General features: G+C 40.7%; 2 protein-coding genes across 3 annotated transcripts; both read right to left on the bottom strand.

The window, feature by feature from the left end:
* Window positions 1–513: 513 nt before the first annotated feature.
* Window positions 514–9,485, bottom strand: amt (aminomethyltransferase). Of its 2 annotated transcripts, XM_015047139.1 has the most exons (10): window positions 9,422–9,485; window positions 6,486–6,733; window positions 5,181–5,348; window positions 4,947–5,027; window positions 4,342–4,473; window positions 4,151–4,229; window positions 3,846–3,991; window positions 2,896–3,076; window positions 2,494–2,649; window positions 514–2,006 (listed from the first exon to the last, which is right to left on the bottom strand). In XM_015047139.1, the coding sequence occupies exons 2-10, from the start codon at window positions 6,612–6,614 to the stop codon at window positions 1,831–1,833; spliced, it is 1,248 nt and encodes a 415-aa protein (XP_014902625.1). In that variant the 5' UTR covers window positions 6,615–6,733; window positions 9,422–9,485; the 3' UTR covers window positions 514–1,830. The 2 variants fall into 2 exon arrangements, with proteins under 2 accessions (XP_014902625.1, XP_014902623.1); XM_015047137.1 differs by lacking the exon at window positions 9,422–9,485 and having other exon boundaries at window positions 6,486–6,875.
* A 2,333-nt stretch (window positions 9,486–11,818) lies between these two features.
* Window positions 11,819–15,443, bottom strand: hyal3 (hyaluronidase 3). Its single transcript, XM_015047136.1, has 6 exons — window positions 15,138–15,443; window positions 13,795–14,230; window positions 12,698–12,845; window positions 12,485–12,611; window positions 12,321–12,410; window positions 11,819–12,205 (listed from the first exon to the last, which is right to left on the bottom strand). The coding sequence occupies exons 1-6, from the start codon at window positions 15,372–15,374 to the stop codon at window positions 11,906–11,908; spliced, it is 1,338 nt and encodes a 445-aa protein (XP_014902622.1). The 5' UTR covers window positions 15,375–15,443; the 3' UTR covers window positions 11,819–11,905.
* Between the last annotated feature and the right edge of the window lie 1,009 nt (window positions 15,444–16,452).

Genomic DNA, 16,452 nt, shown 5'->3' with positions numbered 1-16,452 from the left:
ACTGCACAAAACTATCAATATTAAACCCAGCTGAACCTCACCCATTTTAGGGGAGTTAAGATTAGCAGTATTTTCCTATTGGGTATACCCCAGATTAATAAACCTGAGATTTTTATATATATTTTTTTCTTTACTTAATTAAATTCGAAAGTGTAAATGTTTGGCCCAAATCTTTGGCCTAATCTGACTTAGCTTGAGGCATTGTGAAAAGAAAAATGTGTAAAAATGTTGGTCTCTTGTTGGAGGTGAGGAAAATTGTGCTATTTATTTAAAAGTAAAATAACATTAAATTAAATTCTACCATTGGTATTCCAAATAATAAATGCGCTGCTTTGTGTTGGTCTATCACACTTTTGCAAGGCACCACATATGAGAAACGCCTACGGTCAGGACCTGCTTGGAAATTTTGCAAGTGAAAATAGTAACAGCAAGAGCTGTAAAACATTTTCTTAATTGGCCTGTCTTAATTTCATAAGTTTCCATTTCAGAAGCAAAATAAATAAGCGATCAGAGGCAACTAGAAAAGCACATTTTATTTATTCAAAAGTACTGAAAAATGCTTAAGAAGTTCACACAAACGTTCAGCCGTACATAAAAACCCAAGTTAATCACATTGTTGCATAGTTTCAAGTTGGCAAGTCAGTAGTACGTTTCATCAAACCACCAGAAACCTCATGTGAAAATAGGAAGCTCTAACTTACATCTTGACTACTTTTATTAGTGGCTAGAGTAAAGATTAAATGTTAAACTAAACAATCTCTATAAATTAGACTGTTATTTTCCCATCGGGATTTATTAATTGATGTTATCAAAACATACAAATTAACATTGTCATCATTATCATTATATGATAAAAAACACCAAACCCCATCATATTTGTTCATAGCTACTGTAAATGCAAATATTTCTATGCATATGTGGCATTAAGACAGCATTAGAAGACGAAACAGCGTGCATGGATGTGCTGCAGTCTAATTCACAAAACAGTAGTTCGTTAGTCACACACAGTCTCACTTGTCAGGCTCTGTGACATTTGTCTCCATCTTTCCTGTTGTACCCTCATAATTCAACCAAAGTGGAGCATTTTCTTTTCTTCATAGTTAAATTGATTATTGAGACTGATGGTCGTAAAAATGCTAAAATCTCATATGTAACTCGAAATATTTGTTGAAAACTTTATAATAACTCTATAATGACTTGGAGTGAATTGCTCCAGCTGGTCGATGTAGTTTGCTAGAGTCATGTAACCAAATTTTCTCCATTAGGAGAACAATGTAGGAATGTACTTAATTGTTGTCAAGTTAAGTGCAAATTTACAAATGGTCCATATAAAATGTAGCATGGACAGTGGCTCCATTTGGTACTAAAAAGGAAAAATAAAATAAAATAAAATAAAATAAAGAAGTGAGGGACAAAAAGAGTAGACTTCAAATTGTTGGTTTGATGGTTTGTTTAGTATCATAATAACTTGACATTAAAAGTTTCTATTCTGGTCCCATAACTGTGCTAACATCATTGGTGCTACCTGTACTCTCTGCCACCTGCTTTTAAGTTTAAACCGTGTTATCAAACTATGGATTCATTCAAGTCAGCCTGCCTAAAACTTAGTCTTTTCTTTACATCTTCCATAACCTATCAGTTTTCTGCATTGAATATGGCTGTTCACAGCTGAACACCAACCACGTCTACAGTGTTGCATTTTTTTTGTCTCCCAAACTTACTGGAAAGTATTTTCAAATCCTAAATTGGCCTTTTATTGCTGGAGTGAAACACCAGGGGCGATGACGGTAAATGAGAGAGGCATTGGTAGAATGATCCAGTGTGCGGTTCCTATCCAGTGTAGTAGTTTGTGGGGACGAAGGGCATCTTGCTGACGATGGCTGGGACTGTTTTCTTTCTGATTTCAACCTGGACGGCAGCTCCGTTCTTGGCAAATGCTGCGTCCACGTAACCCATGGCGACGTTCTTTTTCAGACAGGGAGAGGGACAGCCGCTGGTCACTTCCCCTGTAAAGAACGAGAAAGAAGCCAGTGAAGATAAATAAACTATGTGATGACACTAATTTAATAAACCCTCCTGCCACAGACTCATGAAAAACAACGTTCAGACATTGATTTCCAGATAATGGATTCTTGCTCATTTATTTGGAAAGCAGCAAGTATTTGAATTCATCTATGGCTAACAAATTGCCTTACAATTAAAAAAATGTGACGTAATGCACGGCTTTTTAAACTAAATGGTACATTTTGTGAAGAGTTACGGTTTGGGAAAATGCGAGGGTTTTGCTGACCCCTAGTGGTCAAATTATTTAAGCCCGTTTCAAACAAACAGAAAGGTGATTCAGATATTTCAACGCTTAATTTAACAAATAAATAGTTCTATTTATCTAACAGTGATGTGCAGTTGCACTACTTTCTTATATGATTCTCTCCACATGATTCTACTCTCAATTTCAAATTCAGATAAGGCCTCGGCTCCTTGTGGATCCCTCACCTATGACCTGTCCATCAGGGCTGAGGATGGGAGTGTGCTGTCTCACTGGGGGACCGGTGGACAGCAGTCCAACTCTTTTCCTGGCTGTCTTGGCTTTGATTTGCGGCACAATGATGTCAGCGCCAGGGAAATCCTTCGTCTGACGCCTGCGCTTCCCTGCGAGTGAGACAGAAAACCAACAGAGCCCTTTTAAAATGTTTAATTAAGCAGGTTTCCAATAGGATAGGCCTCATCAAATATTAGAAAATATCCAAAAAGGATAGACAGGAGAGAGCATTACTAGCTGCCTTGCCCAAGCTGAAGTGAAAAATGCACCGACTCAACACACTTATGAGTGTCTGTGCTCAACTATGCATGTATTCAATAGCTACATGTCGACTGTTACCAGAAATAAAACCTGACCTATCGTCCAAACAAGACTGGCTTCCACAGGCGTGGTGGTCTCATCTATGTCGTTGCCGTAGAGACAAAGTCCCGCCTCCAGACGAAGACTGTCTCTGGCTCCCAGACCGGCCAGCTTCACCTCATTGTTGCTAAGCAGCTTCTCTGTCAGCTCAACCACTCTGGAACGAGGAACAGAAATCTGGGAGACACAGACAGACAGAATAACTTTAACGCCGACATCCTACATGTTAAGGTTTCTGTTGCAGGAATAAAACCCAAAAGACTACCGACATCTACCAACCCTGAAGGAGCTATGGAGACCCACAGCTCAGGTGGGAGACTTTACGGGACAACTAGGACTTGGCCATTCTGTAGAGCTGATCATTTTGGGAGAATGGGACAGGAAGTTTGAAAAAGTAAGGGAAAAAAAAGCTTTTTGTAGTTTGCCACAAGAGACCCAAACATGCAAGAAAGTGCTGTGGTCACAAAAGACCACAAATGTTTAGGTCTTTATGGAAACTACATGTAGTACTTCATTTTAAATAACTCATCTCCATGTTGGTGTGGCATCATGCTGTGTGGATGCAAACCTTTTTCTAATGTATAAACTGTTTCTTCAAAAACCAAAGATGCATCCAGCCAAGTCGCTGAGCTGCTAAATGTTTGTGGTACTTACCATGAAGTCAACATGAAAGCAGAAAGCTTGGTTAATTAAGATTTTAAATCTCTCGAGTTGAAATGGAGAGATTTCATTTGGTCACCCTGGTTTAGGTCGAAGTGTACTTCAGTACTAGAATGGTCCAAAGATTTATCACTATGGATACAACCTTTGACCTTTTGACACATTTTTTTTTTAACATTCAGTCAGAATAGTCTGGGGAAGGTCTGAGAAAAGAAGCCCAACGTTGGACAGAAATGAACAACCAGACCCCGATCCTAAGTTTTAGCGTCGCACTGAAGATGCTCACCTCCACCCCATCCTCTCCGGTGTATCCGCAGCGGGTCACCCTGCAGTCAGGAACACCGAATACCGTGACCAGGGTGGAGGTCATGAAGGTCAGCTTACTGAGGTCTCCTTTCAGCCCAGCCTGAAGCACCTGAGCCGTGGTGGGACCTGAAGACACACAAAGACTTGGAAATTTAAGCGCAGAGCGAGCTTTAGCTTGTCTTAGAACTAAAAGTAAAGCAACGTATATGAAACAAATTTAGGAATGAAATAACAAAGGATACTTTATGAAGGGAGAGCAAATTAAAGACAGAATGGGTGCTCGACCTTGAAGTGCAATCAGGGCTTCATCAATGAACTCGAGGTCCACATCAAACCCGGCAGCTTTGTACTCTGCCAGTCTGGCCTAAGAATTAAAACACACACACACACACACGCACACACGCACACACACACACACATCCATCAGTCATTTCCCAGGTGATTCCAGGCCAGTCAGCCTCCACAGATTCCTTCACCTTCATATGAGCCGAGTCTTTGTCAGCGCAGCCGGCGTTGGAGACCACGTAGAGGTAACCCTGATTGGTCTTTGTCACAATGAGGTCATCAATGATTCCTCCTTTCTCGTTGGTGAAGAGGGACAACGTACCCTGAGAGGAGAGAAGAAGGTAAAGAGTTAAAAGAGAAACTCAAGAATTAGTATATGAATAGATCTGCTTCTCTGTAAAAACAACGATAAACGTGGAGCTTACAGATATATCTCTTTATGCGTCAGAATTATCGATGTCCCGATACAGAGAGAGATGAAAGCCAAACTGGAATTCTACTGTATATTATTAGGAAATGTAGTTTAACAAAATTAAAGCTATCTCGTAGATTTATTAAAGACTTTGGCAAGCTATATAAAGGGTCTTTTCACGACTATGTAGTCAAAAAAAGAAGATGGACTGTACTTTGAAAGTTTTTAGAACTTATTTCTGCATTGTTCTCGTGTATTTGGAAGTAGAAAGACATTTGCAAAGCAGTTAAAGCTCTGTTATGGCAGTTCAGCTACAGATCATCTTGTTGGAACCACACACAGATTTGCAAGGTGAGAACTGGTAACAGCGAATCCTTCTTCTACCTGGTTGTCCTTCAGCTCTGCGATATCTGCAACCACCAGGGACTCCATGAACTTTATCCGGTCTTTTCCGTGGATTTTGGTCTGACTCAAGAAACGAGAGGAAAATCGGAATACAGTGGTCAAATGTACTAAAAGAATGCATTTCTATAAAGGCTAATCTCCGTTTGTCTTGTCCCAATTTCAAACCGGTGAGCAAAGCCAAACGTGGGGCACTTCAGCTTTAGCGTGCCTCACCTGGAGCATGTGGCTGACATCAAAGATGGAGCAGTGCTCCCTGGTGTGCATGTGTGAGGCGATGTGACTGTCTTTGTACTGGACAGGCATGCTCCAGCCAGCAAACTCCACCATCTTTCCACCATTGTTCCTGTGAAAGTCAAAGAGGGGGGTTTTCTTCAGGGCAGCCTGGCAGGAAGAGGGGAGGAAAAAGAAAAAAAAAAAACTGAGTCAGAGGAGTTAACAGAAACACAGCAACTACAGGTTGTTGTTTTTTTTTTTTTTGTTGTTTGTGTTTTTTAATCTGTGGACTTTTGAAACCAACACACTGCATTAGACTTCATCTAGGGGTGCTGGAGTAGAAGGGGTTGAAAACAAAAGGCAAGAAATGTATTTATTTATTTATTTATTTATTCTGCAACTACAAACCACATCCAAATCTACATGGAGAAAATTGTTTTGCAAGGAAGTAGAAACAGAATGAGAGTGAAATTTTGCCTGATACGCAAAACGACTTGAGATAATATGTAATCAAGCAAAAATCCTGACACATAGCTCTGTCACAATCCCAACTTCAGCTTTTTTTTTTTTTTTTTGATGACCTTTAGACTGGCTGGTGAAGGGAGCGGGGACTTATCAGCCTGCTCTGATAACAACGGAGAAGCAGTCACTCGTGGTTCCAATGAAATCATTTCGTGCAGCTCGGTGAAGTGAAGCAGACAGAGCGTCTGCTGGGACTCATGTACATCATGTCTGCATGGGCAGGCAGCTGATGTGGAGCACAATTCTGTTATTACTGAAACACCAAGCCACGCAGACGCAGCCAGGTTTACACTGAGGGAATCCGAAACATGACTGCACTAACAGGGTGAACTGAAGTGCAAACACACTCCTCAGGCTCCGTCACCGGAAGGCATTTCTGATTTAGTAAAAAGTGATCAGATTTGGTCAGATTATTTGTGTGGATTAGGACATTGAGGGCTGAGTGTGGGTTGAAGGGTTCATGTGCATTTGAGCAGGATACAACCCTTGGTTCAAAGTGCCTGGGCTGACACTGAACTGTCTCTCGCCATTCATTAAGCACATGATGCACTTGAAATAGTTGGAATCTTTCAAACAATTTTGACTTGCAGATTGGGGGGGGGGACTAAAAAGATGACAAACAAAACATGCATTTGAAAAACACTTCCACCAAATGGTTTCAAGCACTGTAATGATAAATGTCATTTTCTGCATGTTAAACCACGATGTAACGGTCTGCTCAAAGCAGTCATAATCCTCCAGAAAGGCAACAAAAAAGAAATCAATCTGCAGCTTCCCACATACCTCTGCACTGAAATCCCGTCTCTCCTGCGGTGTCTTCCCCGCACATCCAGCACCCGTGACCCGCAGCAAACACTCCCTGGAAGCCCGCAGCCCGAGCCCCGAGCCCGCGGCCGTAACCCGAGCCCACATCCTGCAGCCTGATCCCGGCTCAAGTGTTTAACTTGGACCCGCTCGATGCTCCAGCCGCGTTAGCACTTCCGCTTTGCTTCCAAACTGTTTGAACTCAACAACGTGGGATTCCTGCTTTCCTTGGAAAAAAAAAAAAAAAAACACATGGAGCGTAGGTAATGATGAAGGAAGAAGCAAAGACTTGTGGGAAACGTAGTTAATAAGTTCACTGGAGATCAGCGTTTTTAAAGCGGGATTAGGATGTTTTGGTCCCGGCCTCAGAGTGAGCAACAAATTACTTTCTGATCACATTAGCGTGACAGATCATAGTACCATGGCAACAGGGGGAAACAGGAACTTTTTCACACTGCAACTACATTGATTTTAAGTGATGAACAAATACTTAAATTGTAATTTTAAGGTTGAACAAAATTAATGTTCTTTTATTAACAATAAATAAATAAATAAATAACAGAAGCTATGTGTTTTGTTTTGTAAACAAAAACACAAAACTCTGTCAGATTGGATGGAGATCACCAGTTTATTGCCACACAGATTCTCAATTTTAAACATTGACTTTCTCTTGATGATGATTGGATGGATATTTGTACAACATTAAAATTTTCCAAGGGTTTCAAAAACCCTTAAAAAAGCTACTATTCAGCAAAATATTCCAGACATTTTTACTATACCTATAACGTTTAACTGTAACTATGTCACCAGCTTCACAAAGAGATGCAGTTGTTTTCAGAGGAGCACATGCAGAAACAACAGGAAAAGAACAATTTCACAGACTCTGTCTGCACTGATCTGTTTGTTAAAGCTTTAGATCTGCTTCCTTCAGTCAAAGTCTCTGATATTTTTTCTGTGTCAGTGTTTGTGTGTGTTGATCCCATCATGCCTTTCACCCCGGTCACTGAGTCATCCTTTTGGCCAGAGGAACTAATAATAATCTCATGTCTCTGGTGCTATTTTGGACAGTGAAGGCCTGCAAAGCCAAGCATGTGCATGTTGGGAGGGGGCGCACTAAGGCAGAGAAAACAAACTTCCTCTGCTGCTCATATCTCTTTCCTTGCGTCTCCTATAGTGCGGCTGTGGTGGGTTAAATCTGAAAATTCAGACTCAAGCCCAGTTTGGCCTCTGTTTGTTCTGGAGCGTCCTGAAACTTTGTTGAGACCTTAGGAAATTTGTACCTGGAATCAACAAGTTGTTTTGTTTTTCTTTGTGAAGGAACAAAGTGGACCAAATGTATCTGGATTAACCTGGCTTCGGTCGACAGCGCTCCTGGAATGTGGATTTTCACTCAAAAATACATTTTGATGTTAATGCTCAGACGCATGTTTTGGCAGTTTGCTGTCAGTATGTGAGAGGCGAACCAGAAGACTAGAAGACCACAATACGGCAAACAGGATTTTCTTTACGAGTGTCACAAGGTAAGAGGGATTGTCAGACAGGTGGCTAACTATTGCATCAGACTAATTCGCAGAGTAGGCGTTTATCGATTTATTCCGTCAGTCATTTATGAGCCATGAGCACATTCTGTGCTTTAACCCCTGATTCAAATTCCAGCAGCATCATGTTTGATAAGCAGCTCTAATAATAGGTCTCATACCTAAGATATTCATGCATGTTTTTGTTGTTAAATAGACCGAAATGATCTGTTCTCTTCTTTGAGATATGAATAGATTCTAACTGGCCTGTTTTTTTTTTGTTTTTTTTTTTTGTTTTTATCTTAGCATCAAGATCAGAATCTATTTCACATATTTCCACATTACCAAGAAGAAAATGTTATTGTCTTTCTGTGATGTGATGTGATGTGATGTGCATAAACCAAAATAAAACGACTTAGTGCAACACCATGAAACAGAAGGTATGGAAATCAATTCACCAAATTAGTCTGTATGAATCTAGCTATTCTGTGAATGTGTTGGAGGTTTCTGTTAGGAAACGCCGCAGATCAAACAGCATCATGAAGATCAAGGAACACATCAGACAGGTCAGGGAGAAAGCTGTGGAAAAGTTTAAATCAGGCGTAGGGATTAAAATGATATTCCAAGCTTTGAACATTTCGCAGTTTCTGTTCAGTTCATAATCTGCAAAATGGAAAGGATAAGACACGACTGCAAACCAGCCAAAAGACATGGCTGTCCGACTAAGCTAACAAGTTGGACACGGAAAGCATTAATCAGAGAAACAGACAAGAGGCCCGCGGTCACTCAGGAGGGAGAATCTGTTGACACGAACCTGGCCTTTTGCAGAAGACTGGCAATAATGGGGAATCCTAGAAACTGGAGATAGCAAGAGACTTGAGAACGGGGATAGGTTTTCACCTTCCTGCAGAAAAACAACCCGCAGCATGCAGCCGGAGCCGCAATTGGGTGGTTCAAATCAAGGTGTGTTTATTTGTTAGAACAGCCCAGTGAAAGTCTTAATCTAAATCCAATTCATAACTATCTACTTTGGAGCATCAGGGTATAATGTGTCGAATACACAGAAAATCTCTTCAGTTTTACTTGCAAGATGTCCTCCTACTTCTCCACAGTAAGGCACTTCATGTTTGTCATTAAATATCACTAAAGTCACATCTGCCCCCACATTTTCCCTCAGCTCAGGGAGACATGTCGAGGCCTCCGTCGTCCCAGACCACCCCTCAGTTCTACAGGGTGAGCGAGAGAGACCTCACTGAGATCGAGCTGCATTCCGTCGACTCCATCAACGACCTCCACCGAACGCACCCCGAGCACAGCCACAAAGGTGCTCACAGTCTCAGCGCACACACACACACACACACACACATGCACACACACGCATTCGACCACCCGACTTACTTTTCACCCCGTGTCCTTTTCAGGGATGAGGCCTCCTCGCCCTGCGTACACACCGTCCCCAAACGGGAATCTGTACACACGCGACGGGACAGCGGTCAGTCAGAGAGGGCGCCCGCTGGGCAGCAAATGGCAGAGACGTCTTCAGGACATTTTGACGGCGAGTTCATCGAGGGCCTACGCCGCAGGCTGCGCCATCGTCACCCTGCTTCTGCTCACAGTGTTTCTCATCTTCGTTTTAGGTAATACGTCTGTTTTTATTCGAATTTCCCAAAGATTCTGTTGTTCTTGACCCTTAGGCCCAAAATGTCTGCTTCAGTTTTTACAGTTTTCTCAAATAAGTTAAAGGAAAACAAAAAAAATGTTTCTCAAAAATCTCTCTTTTTCAGGAATTTAAAAAAATTGAAAAAGCACAGTAAACCCAACATTTCTTGAACAGGAAAAGTTTAATCTGACTTGAGAAAAATCAGATTTTGTGTATTTTTACACAGTGTATGTAAAATCGGCTTTAAAATGGGCATCACCTGCATAGGCGTATTATCAACCCTATTTATGAAATATTTTCAGCCCATTTCTATCCTTAGGGCCCTCATATACCAAATAAAATGTAAAGACTTCTTAAAAATAAATAATAAACACAATATCTGCATCTGTGCCTCCTCCAGTCCAGCAGGGCGGTGCCATCAGGACGCTGACTGAGGCTGTGAGGGAAAAGGAGGCTGCAGCCGACAAGCTGGAGCTGCTGATCCAGGAGCTGCAGGAACTGAGGCGAAACATGACGGCCATGAGACGGGGGACATGAGGAGGACACGAACGGAGTCCTCAGCGCTGTGCTGGTGTACTCACACAAGATTGTTTTATAGATGGTGTCAAATACTTTTACAATGTGAAATATGAAACTTTGTTTCATGTTGGTTTTGGTCTTTTGTCTCCAAACACTACCTGTGCTTTGAGTTGAAATGTAACAATGACATTACTTGTCTTTTCATGTATATTAAAATTGCAGAAATGAAGCAAAAAAAAAAAAAAAAGAAGAAAAAAACAATATTTAATAAATGTGGTCAATTGCTCAGAAAAAAAAAGATTTGCTCATTTTGACAAAAAGTAGATAAAGAGGAAAACTGTGTCTCTTTATTAACCAAAATTTATGAAATTCTATTTTGTCTTATTTAGTTTCCTTAAATAGAAATGAAAGTTGTGAAGGAGCAGAGTAATCCCAATAGACGTTCAGGCTCATTCCAGCGGGGTTTAACAGCAGCTAATAATTCTGCCAAAAACACAGAGCTGATAATACTGACATCAGATCCTAAATTAGAATAGGCAGTTTGTTATTCATAATGCTTCTCAATTTTAATAGCTAACATGCTGTTTTTATACTTTTTTACATAATATAATCATATTAGTCCTAACTTCAGCTTTGGAGATTAAAGCCTTTGAGGATTCTGGAACCAAAATATATCCTACATTAACCAACAAAAACCCAGGGCCTTCATTATAAAAATGCTCTTATCAGCCAAACTAGTTTTCTCAGTGTGTTACCAACAACATTCTTATGTACACATTATGTCACAAACTGGAATTATCTCAGAAACTACTAATATATTAGCTAAGATATATTTTGTTGTTAGCTAATATGCTAACAGTTTATGTACAATTCTGAGATAAGTTGCAAAATAAGCTAAAATAACAGTGGAAGGTTATTTTTGTACTTTAATTAAACAAGACAGTCACCATTATCTACTAAGCTGAAGGAAGCCGATATCTATCCACCTATCCATTTTCTGTACTGTCTTGTTCTTAGTGGGGTCGGGGGGAGTGGGGGGTGCTGGTGCCTATTTCCAGCGAATGTTTCGGGCGAGAGGCGGGGAACACCCTGGACAAGTCGCCAGTCTGATGCAGGGAAGCTGATATGCATCCATTAATTTGAAAATACTATTTGATACCCTGACAGTAGCTAATAGGTAATCTTCAGCTAAATAGCAAACATATGCTAAAATGCTAACATTATGTTGTTGCTAACGCCAATAAAAGTAGATGTTGAAAACAAGAAAATGCTGCATTTTATAAAAAACTCAAGCAGTTTTTCCAATATTGTAGCTAGTGTTGCCTGTCACATGGCAACTACAGCAGGGAGGGGTTATTGGTAGAATTTATGTTCTTGGTTAATCATTTAGGTTAGCTACTTAGCTTTCAGTGATTAGTCTGATCTTGTTACTGTCGTTTATGTGTTAATTATTTGTTAAAATCTGTTAGACGATAAGTGAGGGAGGTAGTTGTCATGACAAAGTGTGAATGTTTAAATATAGGAACTAAAATACCATCTGCTGCCTTGTTCATGACAACAGTTGAACTACGGCATGTCGAAATAGCTTTACAAATTATGTTTAAAAAAAAACTTAGTAAAGTCACCTATAGCTTTTTTTTATTTTATTATTATTATTATTATTCAAAACCCTGCTATGCAGCTTCCTGACTGAAGGACACTCATCAACTCTTGTCCTGCCCTCTCCCAACCATCTTCCTCTGGCACCAGGTTCCAGTCCAGCCTGAGTAGCACCGACACCTAAAATGCTGCTGAAAGTATTTGCTGCTGCCAGAGTCCGTGTCCTTGTGAGAGACAGAGACGGGCGCAGATGATAGACTGCGACCGGAGTTGGGGCGTCGCCTAGCGCAGCGGCCATGACTGTAGCAGAGCTGGAGGCTGCATCGCGACGCGCCGGCCCTCAGGGTCTGAATGAAGGGGCCCAGGACGGTGTGGATGTAGTCTCTGAGGAGGACGCACTGTTTCTGGTAGGCGGGAGAAGACAACATGGTTACACACACCGGCTCCGAAATGTATACATTTCATTATATATAATGAAATATATACACACATGCATCATGATTTTGGTCAGTCACGCACTTTTGATTTGGCGAACTTCATCTCTCCCCACAGCACAACTCCAGCTGCGCCGAGCGACACGCTCTCTCCAATTGTATGCTCCAAGTCCGTCTGCAAGCCCAGACATTCTGCTATGCTTACAAGCTTAATTTCAACGTTTTATATTGACGTGAACGAGCAGCTACCTCGTTGAGAAAGTTGAGAGTATGTGTGAATGCCAGTCGAGCGTACGGAAGGACAGGTATGGCCTGGTTGTTACTGTTGCCATGACGCCACGTTGACGCCACTCTCAAAGCCTCCAGCAGTCTGTGTCTGAGTGGGGGAAACGGATCAGTTTATGTCTTTGGTTTCAAACAAAAGGTTGTGGTAAAACAGAACATGAACGTGTGTGTTTGTACCGGATCATCAGAGCAGCATCTGTGGACCCTGCCAGCCGCTGCGGCAGGTAGATGCTGGGATAGAGAGCCGTGGACTGAGCCCACAGCCAGGACAGCCGGTCATTCTTCTGCTTCGTCCCCGAGTGGCAACGTCCTGTGTAGGTTTTATCTGATCTCACACATGAAGTAAAACACACTGATGTCAGTTTTTATAATTGGTTAAATGATCAGAGTTACATTTTGAAGTTGAAGCTTAAGTAGAAACAATTTGCAGCGTTTTGCAAAGTTGTTCATAGCCCTGATATATTTTCACATTTTGTGTATTTTAATGGGATTTGTGATGTGGACGGAAAATAGTTGGCAGTTTTCTATATTTTCTGCCAATTAAAATCTGAAAAGTGTGTCATGCATTTTTATTTGCCCCCTCCCCCCTTCATTCCGATACCTACGTGAGCTTTGAAGAGACTGCAACATACAACACCTCAAATGTGAAAAACTAACAAGAAGGCAACCATGAGCTGTGTCTTCACACATCTGGGCTTCATAGAGGAGTAGCGAGAAGAAAGTCAATAAAAATGAGATAAGTCCTGTGTGCAGTTTCTTTTCTCAAATCCACGTAGCAAACACATGGAAGAAAATGCTGTAATAAAATTAACTAATTTAACATTTTGACCTACATACAAAATGCTCTGTGAGCAGGGGGGAAAAAAAGATATTGCATATTACTCTGAACACACTGTTCCTGCTGGATAACAGCATTATCTGAATCTTAATTAATATGAGCTATGACCACATTTAATTTCCCTTTGGGCTCAATAAAGTATTCTTGAATTGAGTTTTATTCTATGGGGATGCTTCCTGCAAAAAGCTGGAGTGATCCACAACTCCACTAGACAGAGCAGTAGCTGTTTCCCATAGAAGAAATGTAAATATTCAGTAGTGGTAGAGATATGTCTCTGAAAAGGTTTAGGAACTTTGAATATTTTTCGGCACATATCTGACTAAACATGCCTTTTTTTCATTTAAAAAATGCATTTTAAGCCATTTTTAAACATGTATATGTGCAACAATGAACCCCACCCAGTAGGTAACAACAATCCAGTTTTTGTTTGCTTCACCTCTCTTTCTTTTGTTCTTATTATAGCAGGAGGGGAAACCGTAAAAGCCCCAGAATCCTCTGGGCCGGCGCCTGACCACCAGCCTCAGCGTCTCCTCCATAAACATCCGAGCGCTCTCCTCAAACTCCTGCTGAGCCAACAGCTTCACGTCCTGCTCGGACAGATCCAGTCTCTCCTGTCTCACCAGCTGCTTGGACAACCTGCGGTACTCCATCTTGGATCCGAAGTTGTTCTCCCACAGCGGCAGCCACTCTTCCCAGTCGATGACTCCGACTCCGGAGAAGCCGGGGCGCAGCAGGACGTCCAGCTGCACCTCTACGAGGGAGAGGTGAGAGGCCAGGTCGCCAAGCTGCGGGATTCCTCCGTTCACCTCCCTGCCGTCGTGGGAGATGTAGGGGTAGTTCCCCAGGCGGTTCCGATAGAAGATGGTCATATTCTGGAAAAATGAAATAAATAAATAAAAAGTTTGTACCAAGCTCTGTAGGTCTTGTTTACAGGGTTTGTACACTTTTCCCATTGTAAAATTTAAGCACTTTTCAAGTATTTCCAAGGTAAGCTTTCTAACTTTCCCAGTACCACACTCTGGAGTTAAAAACAATACAAATCAGCTAAAGGAGACAGTTTCAATTCACTATTATATATAATTTATTTTACTGTTATTAATAATGTCTTGTGATAGGATAACAGGGAAAAGTAAACTAAAACTTTAAATCCAGCCAAATTACGTTGAGGTAAATGCTCAAATTAAATGCTTAGGCACAATATAGAAAGAAAGTTACAAACATATATATCTTGAAAAACATTCTCACTAAGTTTCTTTTGGCTTTTAGCCAATCAAAATAATTTGGTAATTCGAACTTACTTAAAAGATGAGAAGTTTGGTCTGATTTAACTTCAAACTGTGAAAAAAAATGTCTCTTTCAACTGTAAATTTTCCAAATTTAGGCTTTCAATGAAGTGTTAGACTGCACTTTATTACAAAACTGTGCAGTTTGAATATGCAGCACTTTCAAGCATTTTGTACAGAAATTATGAGCTTTCCAAACCTTGAAGATACAAAATTGAAATTCAAGGATTTCAAGCACCCATAAAAACCCTAAAGTTAACAGTCAGCTGTCCTCTATAGTTTGCTTCCAGTTGCCACGGTTACCAGTCCTGATCAGAAGGTCTTGAACCTTTTTTCTGTCATTTTTTAAGAAAACTGTTAACATAAAAATCATGCAGAACTATCGACTAAAACCAAACATCCCTGGCACTTTGGAGATAGAATATGTATAGTTAGTTTAGAAGGTAATTATGCGAGAGACTATTATCTCTTTAGCCTATCTAAATCATTTCATCACCTGTCCCTGGAAACGCTGCCTTTGATTCTCCACGATCCCAAAGTCCTGCAGGTCCAGATGGACGTTGTGGCGCTTCTGACAGTTAGCTGTGGGCATGTTCCACACGACGACGAAGGGCCGGTTCCGCAGGTCCGGACCCGCAGCAGCCGCATTAGGGTGGCTGAGGTTCTCCGACAGCGAGGCGCGGGGCAACAACGTGATGAGGAGGATGAGAAAGCGAAGGTGAGACAGCACCATGGCTGCTCAGCAGTCAGCGAGTCCTTCCTGCTCAGAGACACAGAACAACCTGCATTATTTAAAATCCCTCCACAGAGACAGAATGTGTTTTTTTTTAATTCTTTGCCTGTTTTAAATGTTATTTTTATTTGCATGATGTTATTAAGGATCTTTTTATTTACTCCACATGTTTTAAATTTATGTAATTTTTACTTTTTTCTCCATATTCTTTAGCTGTTTACTAAAGATTTAATAGTGGCTTCATATACATACATTTTAAAGCATCGAAGCCTTATTAAGTCATAGATTGTCAGACAGCTCAGCAAGGGAGATTTGTAAATAGAACCTTAGCAACTCGTGATCACATGATCTGAACAGCTAAAACACAGGCTAGTTTTGATTATGAGTTACTAAAAAAAGAAAAGAAAATCAAACCTAAACATTAAAATGGAGACTTTATGATAGTCCATATCAACTGATGCAGTTAAATAAGGTTTTCACAGAGCAGCTCAGTAGCTGCTTTGATAAAAACAAACGCTAAAAGTTTCATTTATTGAGCAGTTTTTAGATAGAAAACACAAAATGAGATTCTAAAGCAAAAACAAGACATGAAAATTATGAGAAATGATCCCCATTTAGGTTTGAACGCTCCTCTCAATACTTTAATACTTCTGCATTAAAACATACAATAACAACCCTGACTGGGAATTGCTGTATCGCAATGCATGCACAATTTGTGAGCTACAGATATGGATAAAAGCAACATTAGAAATATGAGAAAAATTCAGCTTCAGACCTGAAATCATTTAATAAGAGCAACAAAACTCATATTGAGAAATAATTGGCTGAAGTCACAGTTGTTAGTACCCTATCAGTTACTTATTGAAGTGCTTTTAATTTAATTAGTTTTCTTCTAAAGGTAAAAGAAAGTGTCAAAGGAATAATTTATGATCTTTAATAGAAATATGGGAACACTGTAGATGTTTCTCTTAGCCCCTGGACACGATGGGTGCGTTCACAATGCAGCCTGAAGTGACCCAATTCCGATTTTTTTGCCGGGGCCGTTCACACTGCCAGTAAATGAGACCTGTATGCGTTC

Source organism: Poecilia latipinna, unplaced genomic scaffold (genome assembly GCF_001443285.1).
Source record: "Poecilia latipinna isolate Pla-1442-1.1 unplaced genomic scaffold, P_latipinna-1.0 Scaffold809, whole genome shotgun sequence".
Lineage (NCBI taxonomy): Eukaryota > Metazoa > Chordata > Actinopteri > Cyprinodontiformes > Poeciliidae > Poecilia > Poecilia latipinna.
The sequence above is the reverse complement of the archived record's forward strand: the minus strand, read 5'-3'. Positions and strand labels throughout refer to the sequence as shown.